General features: G+C 54.2%; 2 protein-coding genes across 4 annotated transcripts in view; one reads left to right on the top strand and one right to left on the bottom strand.

The window, feature by feature from the left end:
• The window catches only part of FANCI (FA complementation group I), a 23,402-nt gene extending 17,645 nt beyond the window's left edge, over positions 1-5,757 (top strand). Inside the window, exons 28-37 of one of the 2 annotated variants that reach the window (XM_039723257.1) lie at positions 444-571; positions 696-764; positions 890-977; positions 1,259-1,440; positions 2,070-2,126; positions 2,210-2,269; positions 2,995-3,081; positions 4,119-4,214; positions 4,742-4,867; positions 5,623-5,757. In XM_039723257.1, the coding sequence (XP_039579191.1) occupies positions 444-571; positions 696-764; positions 890-977; positions 1,259-1,440; positions 2,070-2,126; positions 2,210-2,269; positions 2,995-3,081; positions 4,119-4,214; positions 4,742-4,867; positions 5,623-5,688 (959 nt within the window). In that variant the 3' untranslated portion in view covers positions 5,689-5,757. Of the gene's footprint in view, positions 1-443; positions 572-695; positions 765-889; positions 978-1,255; positions 1,441-2,069; positions 2,127-2,209; positions 2,270-2,994; positions 3,082-4,118; positions 4,215-4,741; positions 4,868-5,622 lie in introns of both variants that reach the window. The other variant, XM_039723256.1, reaches the window with a different exon arrangement.
• On the bottom strand, positions 5,305-16,990 carry POLG (DNA polymerase gamma, catalytic subunit). 2 transcript variants are annotated; one of them, XM_039723258.1, is made up of 23 exons: positions 16,907-16,990; positions 15,826-16,448; positions 14,960-15,155; positions 14,418-14,585; positions 14,054-14,200; positions 13,775-13,854; positions 12,799-12,981; positions 12,524-12,684; positions 12,197-12,320; positions 11,903-12,127; positions 11,643-11,763; positions 11,382-11,453; positions 11,150-11,269; positions 10,815-10,975; positions 10,649-10,702; positions 10,445-10,562; positions 9,885-10,020; positions 9,560-9,806; positions 9,350-9,472; positions 8,892-9,063; positions 8,420-8,628; positions 7,205-7,362; positions 5,305-6,117 (listed from the first exon to the last, which is right to left on the bottom strand). In XM_039723258.1, exons 2-23 carry the CDS (start codon positions 16,404-16,406, stop codon positions 6,056-6,058), a joined length of 3,618 nt encoding a protein of 1,205 aa, XP_039579192.1. In that variant the 5' UTR covers positions 16,407-16,448; positions 16,907-16,990; the 3' UTR covers positions 5,305-6,055. The 2 variants fall into 2 exon arrangements, with proteins under 2 accessions (XP_039579192.1, XP_039579193.1); XM_039723259.1 differs by having other exon boundaries at positions 11,388-11,453.

Raw genomic sequence — 16,990 nt, 5'->3', positions numbered from 1 at the left:
CATTCTGTGGCAGATTGCCACAACATTATGATATAAGTACAGTATTAGAGAGGGAGCTCCATCCCTAAAACTATTAGCATTTCTGAAGGAAAAGAAGCCACTCACATACTTGACTTTTCTCCCTTGTTATATAGGCTCAAATCAGGATTTATACTCTGGAAAGACAGTACTCTTGCCAGGGTTTGTATTGCACTTCCTCGGTGCTTTTTGTCACCATTTTCCTATGACCCAACAGCTCCAGTGGGCCATAGCTCCCCTTGCACTAATTCAAAAGTTGCCTGATGTTTTAAACCCTGCTTTTGTAGCTGGAGCATTTTGATAGGATTTTCACCCACTGCTGAATCCATACTGAATCTGAGACTTCAGCTCACTGGATGTCTGATGTTCCTAAGTAGCTAGGCAAGCTCTGCACCTGGCACTGTGTCACTTTCTCTTCCCCACAGAGGATATTTCTTGCTGCAAGGGTTTGCTGTCTCTGCTCTTCAGTGTCCACGTTCTCTACAAGAGCCCTGTTGGTCTCCTGCGGGAGCTTGCACAAGACATCCACGCCTGCCTGGGAGATATAGATCAGGTATGGTGCAGGAGCAGCTGAGCTCTTCCTCTCATAGTGCTGTCAGAATTGAGTGCATCTCTAGTGCAAACTATGTGACAGCAGTTCAAGTCTTACCAGAATTATTTTTCTCTCCTCTGGCCAGGACATAGAAGTGGAGGGTCGGTGCCATTTTGCCGTGGTGAATGCCAAGACTGCAGCCCCCACTGTCTGTGTGAGTCAGAGCAGCGTGTGTGTGACACCTGCAGTGTCCAGGGCTACTGTGCTTGGAGCAGCTTGCAGGTTCCCGTTGTGCCAAACTCCTCCAAAAACCTGTTTTGTTATTGGTTTCTGTCTCAGCTGCTGGTTCTGGGTCAGGTGGAGAAGGTCCTTGAAGAGGTGGATTGGCTTATCAAGAAACTCACCAGTCTGGGGTCAGACACATCAGGTAATGAAAGTGGTCCAGTTCTTACTGTTACAGCTTTGTCAAAAACAGGTAAAGACAGAGAGCAAAAAGATATTTGAGGATTTTGAGACAGCATCATCTGAGGTCAGGTTAAACTCTCCCTTGAGCTGGTTCCACATGAGCAAAGTAAGATAGGGGTGTTTCCCCTTACCCCACTGGGGCTTTATGCATCAGACACAAGGATGGTCTTTTGTGCCTCCCACCTGCACAACTGGATTCATTGTATATATATTCACCAGATATTAATCTCTTTCTTCTAGAAGACCTCTCTCAGGCATCAAACCAAACTCAGGCTCTGGAGAAAGGTGTAATTCTGCAGCTGGGAACTCTTGTGACAGTCTATCATGAGCTGGTGCAGACTGCACTCCCAGCAGGGAGCTGTGTGGACACACTGCTGAGAAGCCTCAGCAAGACATACACAATTCTCACCTCCCTCATCAAACACGTGAGTGTGCTCTGCTGACAGTGGGCTGCCTCTGAGCTAAAAACCTTCTCCCCATCTGCTGCAGCAAGCTCACAGTGACCCCTGGCAGCAGCTATGCTCAGGACTGGGCTGTTGATCTTTTGAAGGAGTTGAGCCCTTGTTCTGCTGGCTTTCATGCCCTCAATTTTGTGAGTTTTCTGAGCAGTGATAGTTGTACCAGTGGAGATAAAAGGAAAGCTTCTCTCCAGCTGAATTTGGCTTTGCATGGCTTGGAGTTGCTGTTTCCAGTGTGTGCTGTGTGTTCCTCTACACAACTGTGTGCACATTGGAGGGCACTCACAGTGTTCTCACAGTGCTCACCAGCCCTGCCCTTGCCACTCATTCCCATTCCCTGAAGCAGGACCTGGGGGAACTGGGCCATGAAGCTCCACAGGCCTGTGGAGCTCCTTTGAACAAGGTGGTGACTGCCCCAGAGCTCTCCTCACAGCTCTGGAATGTAGACATGGCATTTGGGATATAACAAGCCACTGGGGATGATATGTGTGCAAATCCTGCCCTCCCCACTGTGCCATTGTGTGAGCTGCTTTGAGCTCCAGCTGGACACAGGATGGGAGCAGCACACCTAGAAGAAACTCCTGTTTTCCTTGCAGTATATCCAGGCTTGCCGCAGCAGCTCAAATGCCATCCCAGGAAGGCTGGAAAAGCTGGTGAGTGTGAGCAAATTTCTGGGGAAATGGCTCATTGCCTTGAGTTAGGAGTAACACCAGCCTCTCTGTCTGCTCCTTTCCAGGTGAAGCTCTCAGGCTCCCATCTGACCCCACAGTGTTACTCATTCATTACTTACGTGCAGGTAAGGCCTAAATTAACTGGCAGAATCACAGCCAGTCTATCTGATGCTGAGTGGTGTATCAGCTTCAGTACACAGGCACCCTTGGGGATTATTAATCTTCTTGACATGACCTGAGTTTCTCACAGTTCAAGCTTTACTTTGTCAAATATAGCATAAGACATTTCAGCACCATTGGGACTGAACATGCTGATTTCTGCTTGAGCAGGGAAGGAGCTGGGTTTTAGCTGGGTTTTTTTCCCCTCTGTTCATGTGGGGTTTTTAGGATGAGATTAATACTGCTGTTAACCACAATGGCAAATAAAGGTCAACAACACTGCAGTCATCACAGTGTGGAGTAATGTGGGTGCCAAAGACTGCGGTGCTGGGGCTGGGATTTATCTGCCTGGAGAGGAGCTGGGTACTTGTGTGGGGACCACAGGAATCTTACAACATATTGGGGAAGGTGTCGTGGTGTGCAGAGCTATCACTGCTGGAGATTTCAGACATGCATATTTCTGAATGTATAAATTACGAAATTAGTTTCTTTCGAGGGTTTTTTGGTTTTGGTTTTGTTTTTGTTTTTTTTTTTGAGATCACACCTAATTCTACCCTTATATTGCTACCTTTCTGTTATCTAGCTGGTAATGCTGTTAGCTGGCTAGAGCAAGGACTTCTCTGGCCTTTCTTGGCTGGCCTTTCTTCCCTGCTTACCCTCTAATGACACATCTTTTGGCATTCTCCTTCAGAACATCCACAGTGAGAGCTTAAGCTTTGTAGAAGAGAAGAAAAAGAAGAAGAAAGAGGACGAAGCTGCAGCAGTCTCCACAGTAATGGTAAGACTGACTCACTCCATGAGAACATGGGCTGTAGTTGCAGGATCATGTACCTCAAGGTTTGTGGTACCCGGTGGCTTCTTACAGATCACCAGACAATTTGTCATTTGGGCCTTTAAGTAAAAATGAAATTTAATATACTGTAATTTCAGAGAAAAGTCTAAAAAAGCAAAACCAAACAAAACACAACCAAAAAAAGAAAACACAACAAAAAACCTATATTCACTAAATGCAGCTTAAAATCTCACGGACATGAAACCAAGGTCAATCTGGATAATCTGCCTTGTCTGGTATTTTCACCATTTGGGGTAAGCTGTGAAATTAGAGATATGGGCTAATTTGTTGGAACTGATGTTGCATCCTCTTTAAGCGTTTCTTAATTTTATCAGTACATTTAAAGATGAAGGAAGGCATGGATTCCACCAAAGTAAAGCAGTTGAAAATGACTGGATTATTTGTTTGGGAGCAAGTGAAGAGGCTGGCAGGTTCCTGGTCCTTGATGTCCTTTGTTTGTGCTCCCAGACAGCATTTCTTCCGTCTCGTCAGCTGTCCCAGACATTCCTGTGATGTTAAGAGTTTAAAAAAGCCACAAGTATGATCTTGCTAGCTTTTCCCTGAGTGTATGGAAATGGGCTGAAATGCTGCATGTCCTTCACCACTCTGTCACCATGGGGAACAAACACCAGTGGTGGTGAATAAGCAGGACAACAATGTGGTGAAACGTCAGGGTGCTCCTTGCTCGGATGGCTCGTGCTTGTGATGCCTTGGGAGAGCTGGAGAGAGGAGCTGCTGACAGGGATGTTGGCTGCAGGCAGAGCACAAAACAATGCACAGGAGAGCCTCACTGCAGAACCATCCTGGGAGTCAATTTCAAGCTAGTGACAAAGCTGGCAAGGCTTGCTGGGTGGGGCAGGACTGGTACAGAGCAAGGCTTGCTGGAGACTTTTTTAAACTGGGAATGTTGTGGTCTTCATGTCATGCTACAGTGCCATTGTGCCCTTCCAAATCTGACCCATCTCACTCCTCTCACATTTCAGGCCAAGGTGCTTCGGGACACCAAGCCAATCCCAAACCTGATTTTTGCAATTGAGCAATATGAGAAGTTCCTTATCCATCTCTCCAAGAAGTCCAAGGTAATGTAAAGCAGAGAGATCCTCTGTGACCTGAACCTGGTGAACAGTGGGATCGGTGGCATGGTGGAGGGCTGTTGTTAAAGTCTCTATTAATGCTCAATTTAGGATGGTGTAGGGACTTTTCAGCTCTTGCCCATGCTCCTGGCCCAAAACTGCTGAACTGTTGCCACATTGACACCAGCCTGTGCCAACATCCTGTCTGTGGTTCCTGGTGGAGCAGAATTAAGCACACCTTGTGCCAGCTTTCCTCACTCTCCCCCAGTCTGTGTCATGAAATGTACCACAACGAGGTCCTACATCAGAGTGAGAGTAATTGCCAATCATTTGGCTTTTAGGAGAATGTAAATGTGCCCCTGGACTGCAGGGGGGCAGGTGCTTTTTCACCCTCTTTGTGCTTCAATCCTGCATTATTACTGCAATGGACTCTGTCCCAGCGCCGTGCAAAGGACTAGGCAGGGCAGGAAACTAAACTTAAGATGCTCATGGCTGAATGTGTGCCCTGCCTGGCTTCCCCCTGGGTGCTGCAGGTGAACCTGATGCAGTACATGAAGCTGAGCACCTCCCGGGATTTCCGCATCAACGCCTCCGTGCTGGACAGCGCCCTGCAGGAGCACAACTCCGAGGATGCCCAGAACGAGCCACACAACGACCAGGTCAGAATGCATTTGGCTGCTTTTACTGACAGATTTCCTCATCTTTAGAAGCCAGCTGTATTTGTGAGTTGTGCAGGAATGTGTGAGGTTAGAACAGCTTGTCTTCCCCGGGTTAGCTCTCACTTTAATACTAAGCTGATAGAAGGAGTGAACAGCTTCTCTCAGAACACCCCCAGTACCCCAGCCCTCTGCCTCGAGCAGCCTTTATTTTCATGCACCAGCTCTGTGTCTCTGGTCCTGGGGAAGTGAAACTGTTGGCCAGGATCAGACCTTTGCAGCACCTTTGATGCAAAGTGGTTTTGTATGGAAGATTTTGTAGATAGACCTGGCAGGGCAAACTCTGCAAGGCATCATTCTCCTCAGACCCACCTCTGCTACAAAGTGTTGGTGAAGGCAGTGTAACATGTTGGCTAAGAAAAACAAACAGTTTACTCTGCTGATTGTCCAGGTTTTTATTGGTGCTTCTGTACATATTTTCCTGAGTGTTTCAACAAGCCAAAACCCAGGACAGAGTCCCTGTCCTGGGCCACTGGTAGCCTGTGGTCTGAGTTCCAGCATGAACTGGGGAGGGGGTGGCCCATGGGGAAAGTCTCAGTGGCTGACAGGAATCCCATATTCAGGTCATTTTGTCAGTGAGAAAAAAAAGAGCTAAATTCTGTTCTGCACAGCTGGCTTCTTGCTCTAGGTAAACTTTCCTCAGACTACTCACACAAAAACAATCACACTCTCTGCTGCTCTCTCCCTCCCCTCTCCAGAGCAACACAGCAGAGCAGACAGATGAGAACCAGGAACCCAAAAAGAAGAGACAGAGAAAAAAATAAACTGGGGTTGCTGCCACTGCCTCCTCTCACAGTGCCTGTTCCACGGTGGACTCGCCTTGGTCTCGGAGGCTGCAGATATGGAGATGATGGTTTATTGCTTCTCTTGTCAGATACTGCAGTACAACACTTCTGCCTTCTTCCTTTGTGTCCAGGGGAGCGACTCTGGCCCCTGTCTCAGGCTTTACAGCTGGCTGCTGCCATCAGAAGTGCCTCTGCTATTTGAATCTTCCCCAGGAATATCCCTTCTTACAGCAAAATGGAAAGGGAGCAGCTGGGATCAGTCAGTCCCTGCCAAAAGATCTGCTTCTGAAAGGAGAGGGAGGCTTTGGCACGTGGTCTGGACAATTGTCCTGGCACTCTGGTGTCATCATTGCTTCTCCAGCGAACCTTTGGTTATTTCAATTATCTGATATATGTCCAGTGCTTCCCCTGGAAGACAAGGGGACAGTCAGTTCCCTGAAGTACACTCAGACTGTGCAATACAAGAGAGTGATGGTTGGGATCTGCTTTAGTTCAGAGCATCTAGCACACCCTAAATTAATTCAAACTTGTTTTGGGTGGTGGTGAGAATGCAGAAACCAGCACCAGTAGGGAGCTGGGAACATGAGCTGTTCTGCCTTGGAGTTGAAGCTGCTGTGTGCATCTCCTGAGCAGCGAGAGGCCACAGCTTCCTCTGCCCAGGCTGGTTTTGCTGTTATGTTTTTGCTGACCCTGACTGTGATGCACTGGTTTAATTTGCCTTGTTCTTGGTGAAAAGTTCCCTTTTTGCCTACAGAGCACAAATCCTGTTTCTGTAAGCACCCTTTGCCTGTAAATCCTAATAAAGGTTACTTAAGGGCAGAGCATCTGATGTGTGCAGTGACTGAGAGAACAGATCTGAGGGCAAGTTCTTATCTGGGGAAGAGCTGCTGCACAGTGAGGAGGAGCTGCTTTCCCAGCCATGAGTTAAACGTTTGCTTGCAGCAACTGGAGTGCAGATAGGGATGACTTGAGGCCTTGGGACTGCTGAGAAAGCACCCAGCAACACCAGAGCAGTTCTTTGAATAGAGCTCTGCTTGGCTAAGGGAGAGCAGAGAATGAGGGAAAGGAATGAAACATGGAAAATTTGGGTCTGCAAGGCAAAACTGACAAAGCAAGGTTGCTGGGGTGCTTCCTTTCAGAGAAGAAATTAAATTTGGTTTGTGTTAAAAGTGCACAGGAGGGCTCCTCCAAGGGCCACAATGCAAACAAAGCGTGGGAGAACAGAGCCAGGCCTGGCTCATCACTCACAAATATTTGGAAAGCAGCAGCATGAACACTTGAGGACTGAGGAGGGAGGGGCAGGCTGCAGCACTGTGGCTGCCCTGTAGGTCAGATGATGTGTCAGGAACCAAGGGGCTCATGAGCCTCAGCTGAACAGAGCCCTCAGGGCATGACTACTTAGGCCAAGTGCTCTGCTTAAGCTGGGAAGTTCATGCAGAGGAGATTGCAGGGGCAGCTTGCAGGTGGAGAGGAGGTTCCAGGGGACACTGCTCACCTTGAGGGATGCCATACTTCTCCATCCCCATGGGATTTGATGGAGTCACACAGTTCATGGTCACCTCTTTCCTTAAGCACTGGTCAATATCCACTGCACTGAAGAAAGCCACTGACTGTGGCAGATCCTGGAGGCCCAGTTTGTAGGCAAACATGCACCTGGAGAGCAAGAAAGCAGGTGGGACAGTGCTGGGCATCCCCCTTGGCCTTGTCACACCCAGTTCCAATCAGCCACGTTTACCAAACACTGGCCAGCCACCCCTCACAGGGTACTATGCACCCACATCACTCAGCAGGTGGGGGACGAGGGGCTTTCCAAGTCCTGGATAGCAGGAGGGTGAAGAATTGCTCAAGTGGGCATGGAAGGAACAGTCATGGTGCCTCCTTGGAGGCAGTGTAGCCTCCTCGAGAAAAGGGAAGAATCTAGCCCCTCACTGCTGGCTAATCCTCCCTGGCAGGCAGAGCAGATGCAGGATTTTCCCAGCAGGAAGCCCTGTGCTTGCAGGAGCCAGCACAAAGGCAGGAACGTCAGGGTGCCTGCCCCGCTGTGGCTGCAGAAAGGCTGTTTGTGTCATTCCTGCCTCCACACAGGAGAAACAGCTCACCTGGGCCAGCTCCTGTGTAACCAAACACCCCACGGTGCTGGGAGGGGGATTTGGCAAAGCTGGCTGGGACAGAGCTGGACCAACAGGGGCCCTTGCAGGTCAGGAGCTTTCTAGGCTGAGCTTAGTTCTGTGTGGGGCAGGGAAGCAGCAGGAACACCCCATGCCATGGGAGGGGGACAGTGCTAGTGCTCACAGCAGAGATGAGCCATGCCCCTTGCAGCCTGAGGCAGCAGGGGATGAGGGAGGGGACAGTTTCAGGCTCCCAGCTCCTCAACCAAGCCCAAAGGCTGCTGCCATGTGACAGCTGCAGACCTGAAGGGAGCATGAAGCGATGCATTTGCATCCCAGCAGAGCCAGTGACTGTTCCCATCCCTGCAGAGCCGAAAGCTGATGATAAGGAAAAGCTTTTGCCAGCACATTATCCCTGGAAATCAAAGCTGAGGTCCATTTATAGCACGAAGGAACTGCAGCCTCCAGTGCTGCTAACGCCCTGAGCAGAAGAAAACTGCTCTGCACCAGCTTGCTGCAGGCAAAACCAACCCCAGCCCCTGGGGCATGCCTGTCCCACTCTGGAGTCACAGCTGTCCCCCCCAGGAGCCACCAGAGCTCACCTTGTGAGGAGGTTGGTGATCTGCAGGGCCAGGGCTGCCCGGTAGCGGTCCTGGTGCTGGACCAGGTAGCGCACCTCGTCGTGGATGCTGATGCAGAAGCGCCCGTTGATGTCAAACTCCTCAAACAGCCACTTCATGGCAACCAGCATGAGGTGCAGGTAGTCAACAGCCGAGCTCTGCACCACCCAGTTCACTCTGCTGGTCACAAACTGGTGAAAGGAAAGAGAGGGACAGTAATGGAGCACTGCAGGCAAGGGCATGGTACCACACAGGACAGCTCCTGGGAGAAATCTCTTAAACTCAGAGAGGTTGGGTTTTCTTGGTGGCATGGAGATAAAGCATAGTGGGTTTCCTGAATGGCTACAAGAGCCTAGCAGGCCTCCAGCAATCTAAGAGGGGCTGAACATCAGGTACTCATTTCAGAACAGATAAGCAAAGCCAAAATCTCAGCATCCCAGAGCTGCATCCTTACCTCCCCCTTGACCATGGCAGGCTCCAGGGCCCTGCTGATGTGACAGCCCAGCACTGGGGTCTGTGGGGAGGGGGATAAGGCAATGCTTTCCAGCTTGTTGAACATCTCGGACTCGGTGCCTCCAGCCCACACTCTTTGCTCCACCACATTCCACTTCTTCTCCCTCCGGGACCTGTGGGGCAGAGGGGAGGTTTGCTGGAAGAGTGGGAGGGGGCCGTTTGAGACCCTCAAATACTCACTCCCTCCTGGTTTTGGGCAGCAGGATGAGACCCTGCTAACTGTTGACTGGGAAAGTGGGTGAGGCTGACAGCCCCAAAATCAAATCTCCTTGGCCCTGGAGGAGCAGGAAGGGTAGACCAAGACTACCCAGCCCCATCTCTCCTTTCTGCCCACTGCCCATCAGGCTGCAGCCCTCTCCCCCTCACATCCTGAAGCCATGCAGGGTCAGACCATCTCACCCTTTCATGGCTTCTCTCTGGAGCCGCTGGACATCCTGCGCCGACACCGACCCATCCTCTGCCCTGTCCACATCCAGGTCCAGCTTCGTCACCAGCCACTCCCCCTCCTCAGAGAGATGAAACCTGCAGGGGACAGCCAGTAACCCATCTCCTCTGGAACACCAGCCATCACCAGCCTCCAGCAGCCACGCCACCCCGGGCAGCACGCACCTGCGGATGCCCTTGGTGACGGCGTACATCTGCTGGGCCTTCTCCCGCGCCTGCTGCTGCGTCAGCCGGTGGTTGAACTGCATCAGCAGCCGCTCGGCGAAGGGCAGCCCTGCCCCGTAGATGCGCCCGTAGTTGAAGACCTTGGCGTGCTCCCGGCTGATGCCCACCGTGGCGGCCGTCCTGCTGTGCAGGTCGGTGGCGTTGCTCTTCTTGCCCTGCAGAGTCATCCAGCCGAAGGCCGTGCAGCCTGCGGGAGGGGGGCAGAGGTTGGACCCCCGGCGGGATCGGGATGAGGATCAGGATCAGCCCCTGTGCCCCGGCTCACCGTGCATGCCGGCGAACTGCGCCTCGCCCAGCACCGCGGCGATCCACAGCTCCTGGGAATCCACGTCTGCTCCCACCAGGGAGTAGCCAGGTGGCACCTGCACCATGGCCTTCAGCTCGCTGCCCACCCGGTCGGCCTGCAGGACAGGATGGCCAGGTCAGCACATCCCTCTCCTGCTCCATGGCACAGGAGCAGCCTTCCTCCCACAGCCAGAGTGCTGGCACAGCACTCCCTGTGCCCCTAAGTTTTGTTCTCAATGTCAAAACCGGGTTTAACTCATGTGGAGCATCACCCACTTGGATACTCCAGCAAAGAAGAGGAGCTTAAGAAGAGACAAAAATTGGTATGTTGGTGTTTTCTTCCCCTTTCACCACATCCTGAAGCTCCAGAGCCCCTGGCAACTCCTTCCTTTCTCCCACATGAAAGCACATCAGCAAGAGGACCCCAGCTCTGGCCCTGCTACCCCAAATCCCAGCATCCATATCCAGCCCCTATCCCATCAGTCCAAAGCACAGAGGGAGCCCCAAAGCACCCCTGCAAGGATCCAAGCATGGCCATACCCGGGCGTTGCTGGCTGTCAGCCAGGTGGGCTCCACCGCCCGGCGGGTGACAGTGCCTGCGGTCACCACCTGCGGCAGGATGGCCCCGTAATTGTCCTCCTCGTTATAGTCAGGATGCCTGGGACAGAGGCAAGGATGAGCATCACCCTGCAAGAGCCCTCCTGGCGCGGGGTAAAGGGAACAGCCTGGGTTGGGGTGCTGTACCTGGTCACCACACGAGGCAGCTCCCCCTTCTTCAGCCACACCACCATCTGGGAGCTGGGGGGACACATGGCAGGTGAGATGCTGAGCCCCCGTGCATCCACACAAACGCCCCTGTCTCAACACAGCCTCCAGCCACAGAGGTGCCACCATGAAAGCAGCTGCTCACCTGATCCGCTTGTGAGCATTCCTCCAAAATGAGATCATTTTGTTGATCTCCAGGGCTCTTGTCCCGTGGGTGCGGCCCACAGCAGCCCGCAGGGTGCCGTCCTCCATCTGGGGCAGGAAATCCTTGGCAAAAGGGCTCCCCACGTTGTTATCATTCCCATCCTTTAGCAGCAAAAGAGGTGTCAGGGCTCAGCAATCCACCACTCCACATCAGCAAAGCTCTGTGAATGCTCCTGTCCCAGCTAGAGAGATGGATTTCCCCCACCCCATCCCACAGATCCCATGGGTCCCAGCAGCACTGTGGAGACAGGAAGAGCCCCAGGAGCCCCAGCTTGCCTTGTGAGGCAGCTTGAAGAACCAGCACCCAGGGATGTTGACATCATTGTAGGGACCATTGCCATGGTGGAACGAGGGCTTGCTCTTCTTCTCTGCCCACTTCAGCTCTTCCATTTCCTCCTGCAACAGCAAAGTGAGGCAATGCCAGGAACATTTTCAAGCATGGCAGGAGGGGGAAATCAAGGAAAGAGTGACTAATCCACCACCCCATTCCACAGGAAACCCCCCTCACCAGTACCAGGCTCTGGTCTGCTTTGTTCATTTTCTCCTCTGGATCCACCTCAATCCGGCTCAGCTCCTCCATCTGCAGCAGAGAGGGACCATGGGGGAGCGGGAGCCAGATCAAACACCAATCCTCCAGTAACCCTTATTAAAGGGAATTTCTCACTTCCAGCCCCTGGAGCTGCACACAGGGCTGGTTACTGCTTGCACACAGGAGCAAGCACAGCCCCACACCTCCCTCCCACCAGAGAACCCTCCATCCCTTCCTCACCTTCTGCCATATCGTGCTGCTGTCCATCACCAGCAGCTCGTCCTCTACAGCTGCCTCCAGCCCGGGGGGCTGCTCCTTGCCCTTCTCCAGGCAGTGCTGCCTGTACAGGCTCTCAATCACCCTGGCAGAGGAGAGGGCAGAGCTGATGCACCCACAACAGGGCCCAAGGCTCTGGGGCAGCACCTGGGCAGAGTGCCAGGGAGCTCCCAAATGCGCCTGTGGGGCAGCTCCCAGCCCTATTACTCATTACACCCTCTCACCTGTGTGGGCAGGAGGGGCCATCGGTCTCTGCAGGGGCTGCTGACAAATTGTCCTGCCGTCCTGGCACCAGGTATCCCCAGCCATGTTTTTCTGAGTAATGGAGGGGGAAGCCGTCCCAGGCCAGGCGCATCAGCTTCGGGGTCACCCTCATCTGCAGGCTGATGAGGCTGGGGCCAGGCACCCAGCCCTCCTCCTCCAGCCGCGGGCACAGCTTGCGGTACCAGCTGGGGAGCAGCAGGGCGGGTCAGAAGGTGCAGGGAACGCCCTGGGCACACACAGGGTGCCCAACTCACCCCGGGTGGCCCGGCAGGTGCTGGAGTCTCTTGGGTTGCAGCGCGACCGTCTCCTTCAGGCGCTGCAGGCAGAGCTGGCTCGCAGAGACTTTCTGCTCCTCTTCCTCACTGGGGGGACCAGGGTCTGGTGGGACAAGGAGAACTGGCTTGCAAAGGGCCCTCTGTGCCATCCTTCTCGGGACAGGGACATCAAAGCAGTCCCCCACCACATGCAGCAGCATGGGACATAGGCAGCAATGATTCACCCTGCAGCACCAACAAACCTTGTCCACCCCTGGGAAGGCAGCCCTGGAGCATCCCTCATCCCCAGGGATCACCTGTGCTCACCCTCCTGCCACTCCTGGGCTGACTCTTCTGCATCCATTGCTGCTGGGGAGAGTTGGCTTTTCCCATCCTGACCTTTCTTCTTCTTCTTCCCTGGATTCTTCTTTTGCTTAAACTCCTGTATGTCCCATTCCAGATCCCAGAGCCAAGGGTCATCCTTGTACCTGATGACACACCGTTGTCACACCACAGCTTTGCTCCTGTCCCTCACATCCACCCACAGCCCCCCCCGGACCACCTGGTGCCTGAGCTCCCTCCTGCAGACCCAGCCCTGGTACCTGTGCTCGTGCAGCAGCTGGCAGGCATCGTTGGCCAGGTTCATCAGGGACTTCTTCATCTCCTTCTGCAGCTCCTCGTAAATACCCTGAGCATCGTCCAGGTACTTGTTCCAATTCCCATTGACTGGCAGGTAGGACACTCCCATCTCCAGCATCCCTGCAAATGTGACAGGGTGGGGGCACCTGGACCCAAAGCAGCAAGGAATTAGATATCTGCCAGAGGGGACAGGCCCTGGAAGCACCAGACTACAACAGACATGAATGTGTCTTCATCTAGAGCTTCCCAGCCTCACACAGCCCTCGATGCTCTTCTCCTAACCCATAAGGATTCCTGGATCTTCTGCCTGCCCTGTGCAACAGCCCCAAAACTGTATCACTCCAGACTGCCTCAGGAAGCCTGCTTGTGGTGGGTACCCCACGTGTGGAGACATGAATCCTAAGTCCATGTTTCAGAAGACTGGTTTATTATATTATGATATATATTATATTAAAATTATATACTAAAACTATGCTAAAAGAATAGAGAGAAAAGCATTCATCAGAAGGCTAGAAAGAACAGGAATGGAATGCAATAACAAAGACTCCTGACTCCCAGAGAGTCCAAGCCAGCTGATTGTGATTGGCCATTAATTAGAAACAACCAGCATCCACCAATACAGGTGCACCTGTTGCATTCCACAGCAGCAGATAGTTAATGTTTACATTTCTTTCCTGAGGCTCCTCAGCTTCTCGGGAAGAAAAATCCTAGCAAAGTATTTTTCATAAAATACCTGCTCACCTCCCTCACCCACTGTGCTGCTGTTTATTCCTGCTCACCTACATGGGAGGGGTCTGAAGTCCCTCCTGAAAAGAGGCTCAGGACACCCTAAGGACAAGAGGAGCTACACCTCATGCCCAGAGGCACCATGACCCTCCCCACTGCCCACCAAGCCCGCAGCCCCTTGGCCAACACCAGCCAGAACCTGGCAGCTCTCACCTCTCCATAAACAGTGGCAGCTGCTCTTGAAACACCTCATGGGTGGCCTGGACATCACGGGCACAGTATGACACCAGGTCCTGGGGACAGCAGCAGGTGAGAGCAGGCAAAGCAGCAGCCACCCCTCTGCCAGCACAGGGCAAGGCATCGTGGCTGCAGGAGCACAGAGCAGGTCACAGCCCCACGCATGCCCACTGCTGCAAGAAAGGGCAAACTACCCCACCCTGCTCCCCTCCCCAGCTCCTGCTGCCTGTGGGGTGGTGGGATGGCCTCCTGCACCTGGAAGTTAGTCCTGATGTCAGCCATGGTGCCCTTGACAAAGATCTCGCGTGCGTCCTTCTCCAGCGGCTCGCCGCCGACGTAGAGCGCGTGCACATCCGCCAGGTTGTTGATGCTGCTGACGTGCACCCAGTCCCACGAGGTGACCTGTGACAACAGGGGGGCACACAGTGTGGGAGGACAGCCAGGATCAGGAGCAGTAAAGGATGCTGCTGCTCCGGCTTCAGCCAAGCCCACCTTATCTGAAAAGCTCGCTCAGTGGAGCTGCTCCAAGAGCTCCCACCGTGCCAGTACAGCAGCAGCCCTGTCACAGCACTGTCCCTGCCACCCACAGCACTGCCAGCAGCCCAGCTCCCGCACTCACCGCCGGCCCCTCCGCCTTGCTGCGTGTTTTCTTCATGTGCTCCCTGACCTGCTGCAGCCCCCTCCTCTTGCCGTGCTTGGCAGCCATCCAGAGGCTGCGCTGGAAGCCCGTCAGCCCCGAGATGGCCATGTGCATGCTCATGGTGTCCAGGAAACGCATCTTGGAGCCCTGGGACACATCACAGGGGGGGAAAAGAGAGGGTTAGGGATGTGCTGGAGGAGCTGCAAGTCCTCTGCTTAAGCTGCTTTTGCTAAGGGAAACTTTGCCTCCCAAACTCCTCTTTTGAGAGCAAAAAGCATCCCCAGTGCAGACTGCTCAAAGGCTCCTGCCACATCCCCAGCTGGCACCTTGCACCCTCCAGCATCCCTATAGGGTGCAATATCTTCCTCTAAAGGGATCCAGCCTCAACCTGTTCTGCAGGGCAAAGTGAGCACAAACCTGGGGTACCTCTGCAGAACAGCATCTGCCAAAATAACCCTCAAGAGCCAACGCACATGGTTATCTGGATAAGAAATTGCAGCTGCAAAGGCTCAGTGGATTACCTGGATAAGATACTGCTCCTTGATGAAGGCCCGGTCGAAGGCCACGTTGTGTCCCACCACCACTCTCTCCGTCCAGTCCTGCTTGCTGGCACAGCTGGCACCCGCTGGGCTCTCCATGGGAATGAGGTCGGCCAGGGTGAGGTGGCTGGACCAGGAGTAACGCTGCTCCAGCAGCCGCCTGCTGCACCACGAGTACCTGCGGGGGACACCGGCCCCTGCGGCTGTCACAGAGCAGCCACGGTGCCAAGGGGTGCTGAGCAGGGCCCCACCTGTGTGAGGGAGGTGCCAACCCCCGGGAATGCTGTGCTTGCTAAGCAGGACACACACCCCACATCCCAGAGCCACCCTCGGGGGTGTGGTGGGTACCCCACGTGTGGAGATGTGAGTCTTGACACCATGTTTCAGAAGGCTGGTTTACTATATTATGATATATATTATATTAAAATTATACATTAAAACTGTACTAAAAGAATAGAGAGAAAAGGATTCATCAGAAGGCTAGAAAGAACAGGAATGGAATGCAGTAACAAAAGCTCATGACTCTCAGAGTCCGATGCAGCTGCATCTGTGATTGGCCATTCATTAGAAACAACCAGTCACAGATGTACCTGTTGCATTCCACAGCAGCAGACAGTTATTGTTTACATTTCTTTCCTGAGGTTCCTCAGCTCCTCAGGAGGGAAAAAATCCTAGGAGAGAACTTTTCATAAAATATCATGGCTACACTGGGGCTTTGCTGTGTCTTCCCTGCAAGCCAGTGGTGGAACCCAGGAAGAAGCTCCGCTCAGCACCATCCCCATCCCCTCAAAACTCATCCCCTCCAGCCCTGCTGCCACCCCAGCACTGCTGCTGTCCCCCCATCTCACCAGGCGTGCGGGGACACCGCCACGGCCAGCGTCGGGCAGTGCCCATCGGCCACGCACACCTCCACATCCAGCACCAGCGCCCGCTCCTCGGGGAACTCCACGGGCTCCGCCTGCCCCTGGGGGCCGTAGCGGGTCCAGCCCGGCTGCCAGGCCCACTGGCCGGGCCGCGGGGGCAGCCGGCAGCGCAGCAGCCCCTCGGCCGCCTCCAGGTAGGGCAGGCTCTGCTTCTGCGCCAGCAGGCGGAAATGCTCGTCCAGGTTGTCGCCGTACATGCGGGGCAGCTGCAGGTGCACGTCGGGCAGCGTGGAGGTCTCCTGGCCCCACAGCTCGTGGCGCTGCAGGTGCTGCACGCTGCGCCGCACCTCCTCGGCCGAGTAGCGCACCCGGGCGCCGCGGAAGATCTGCTCGTGGAGGCTCCTGGAGAGCATCTGGATGTTGAGGGGGTTCAGGCGCCGCTGGCCGGCGGCCGGCTCCCGGCTGGGCTCCTCCGGCAGCGGGCGGCTGGCCGAGGAGCTGGAGGGGCCCCGGCGGGGCTGGGGGCTGCAGCCCCTCGCCGAGCGCAGCCAGGGCACGCGCCGCATCCTGCCCGGTGCTCCGGGATGTGCCCCGCACGGGAGATGGGGCTGCGGGGGGAAAGGTGAGGGTGAGCTCAGCGCTGGCCACCGCCACGCATGGTCCTGTACAGCCACGCACTCCTCTGCTCAGCTGTGCCCCACACAGCCATGTCCCCATACAGCCTTCCCCCATATAGCTGTGCCCCATACAGCCATGTACCCCATATAGCTGTGCCCCATAAATCTTCCCCCATATAGCTGTGCCCCACACAAGTGTTTTCCCCCATAAAGCCGTGCCCACGACACAGCCGTGCCCCCATACAGCTGTTTTCCCCATACAGCCGTGCTCCCCTTACAGCCGTGTCCCCATACAGATGTTCCCCCATACAGACGTTTTCCCCCATACAGCCGTGCCCGCCATACAAATGTTGGCGCATACAGATATTTCCCCCCCCCACAGCCGTGCCCCCACACAGCTGTTTCCCCCCGCACAGATGTTTTTCCCCCCAATTTCCCGCTGTTCCCACCTGGCTCCCGCAGGCGCCGCCGGGGCCTGGCCCGCCGGGCAGATCCAAACCGCGGCGCCCGGGGGAGCTTCCGGCCGCCGTGAC

The sequence above is a fragment of the Passer montanus genome, unplaced genomic scaffold (genome assembly GCF_014805655.1).
Source record: "Passer montanus isolate IOZ18808 unplaced genomic scaffold, ASM1480565v1 scaffold5, whole genome shotgun sequence".
Classification (NCBI taxonomy): domain Eukaryota; kingdom Metazoa; phylum Chordata; class Aves; order Passeriformes; family Passeridae; genus Passer; species Passer montanus.
This window is presented reverse-complemented; position numbering and strand designations above follow the sequence as displayed.

Excerpts from the sequence above, each read along its gene's own strand:
- POLG (XM_039723258.1), bottom strand. The coding sequence starts at position 16,406 with ATGCGGCGCGTGCCCTGGCTGCGCTCGGCGAGGGGCTGCAGCCCCCAG. Across the intron at positions 13,855-14,053 it reads ACATCAGGACTAACTTCCAG|GACCTGGTGTCATACTGTGC; the intron begins GTGCAGGAGGCC and ends TGCTGTCCCCAG. Across the intron at positions 7,363-8,419 it reads ATCACCAACCTCCTCACAAG|GTGCATGTTTGCCTACAAAC; the intron begins GTGAGCTCTGGT and ends CTTGCTCTCCAG.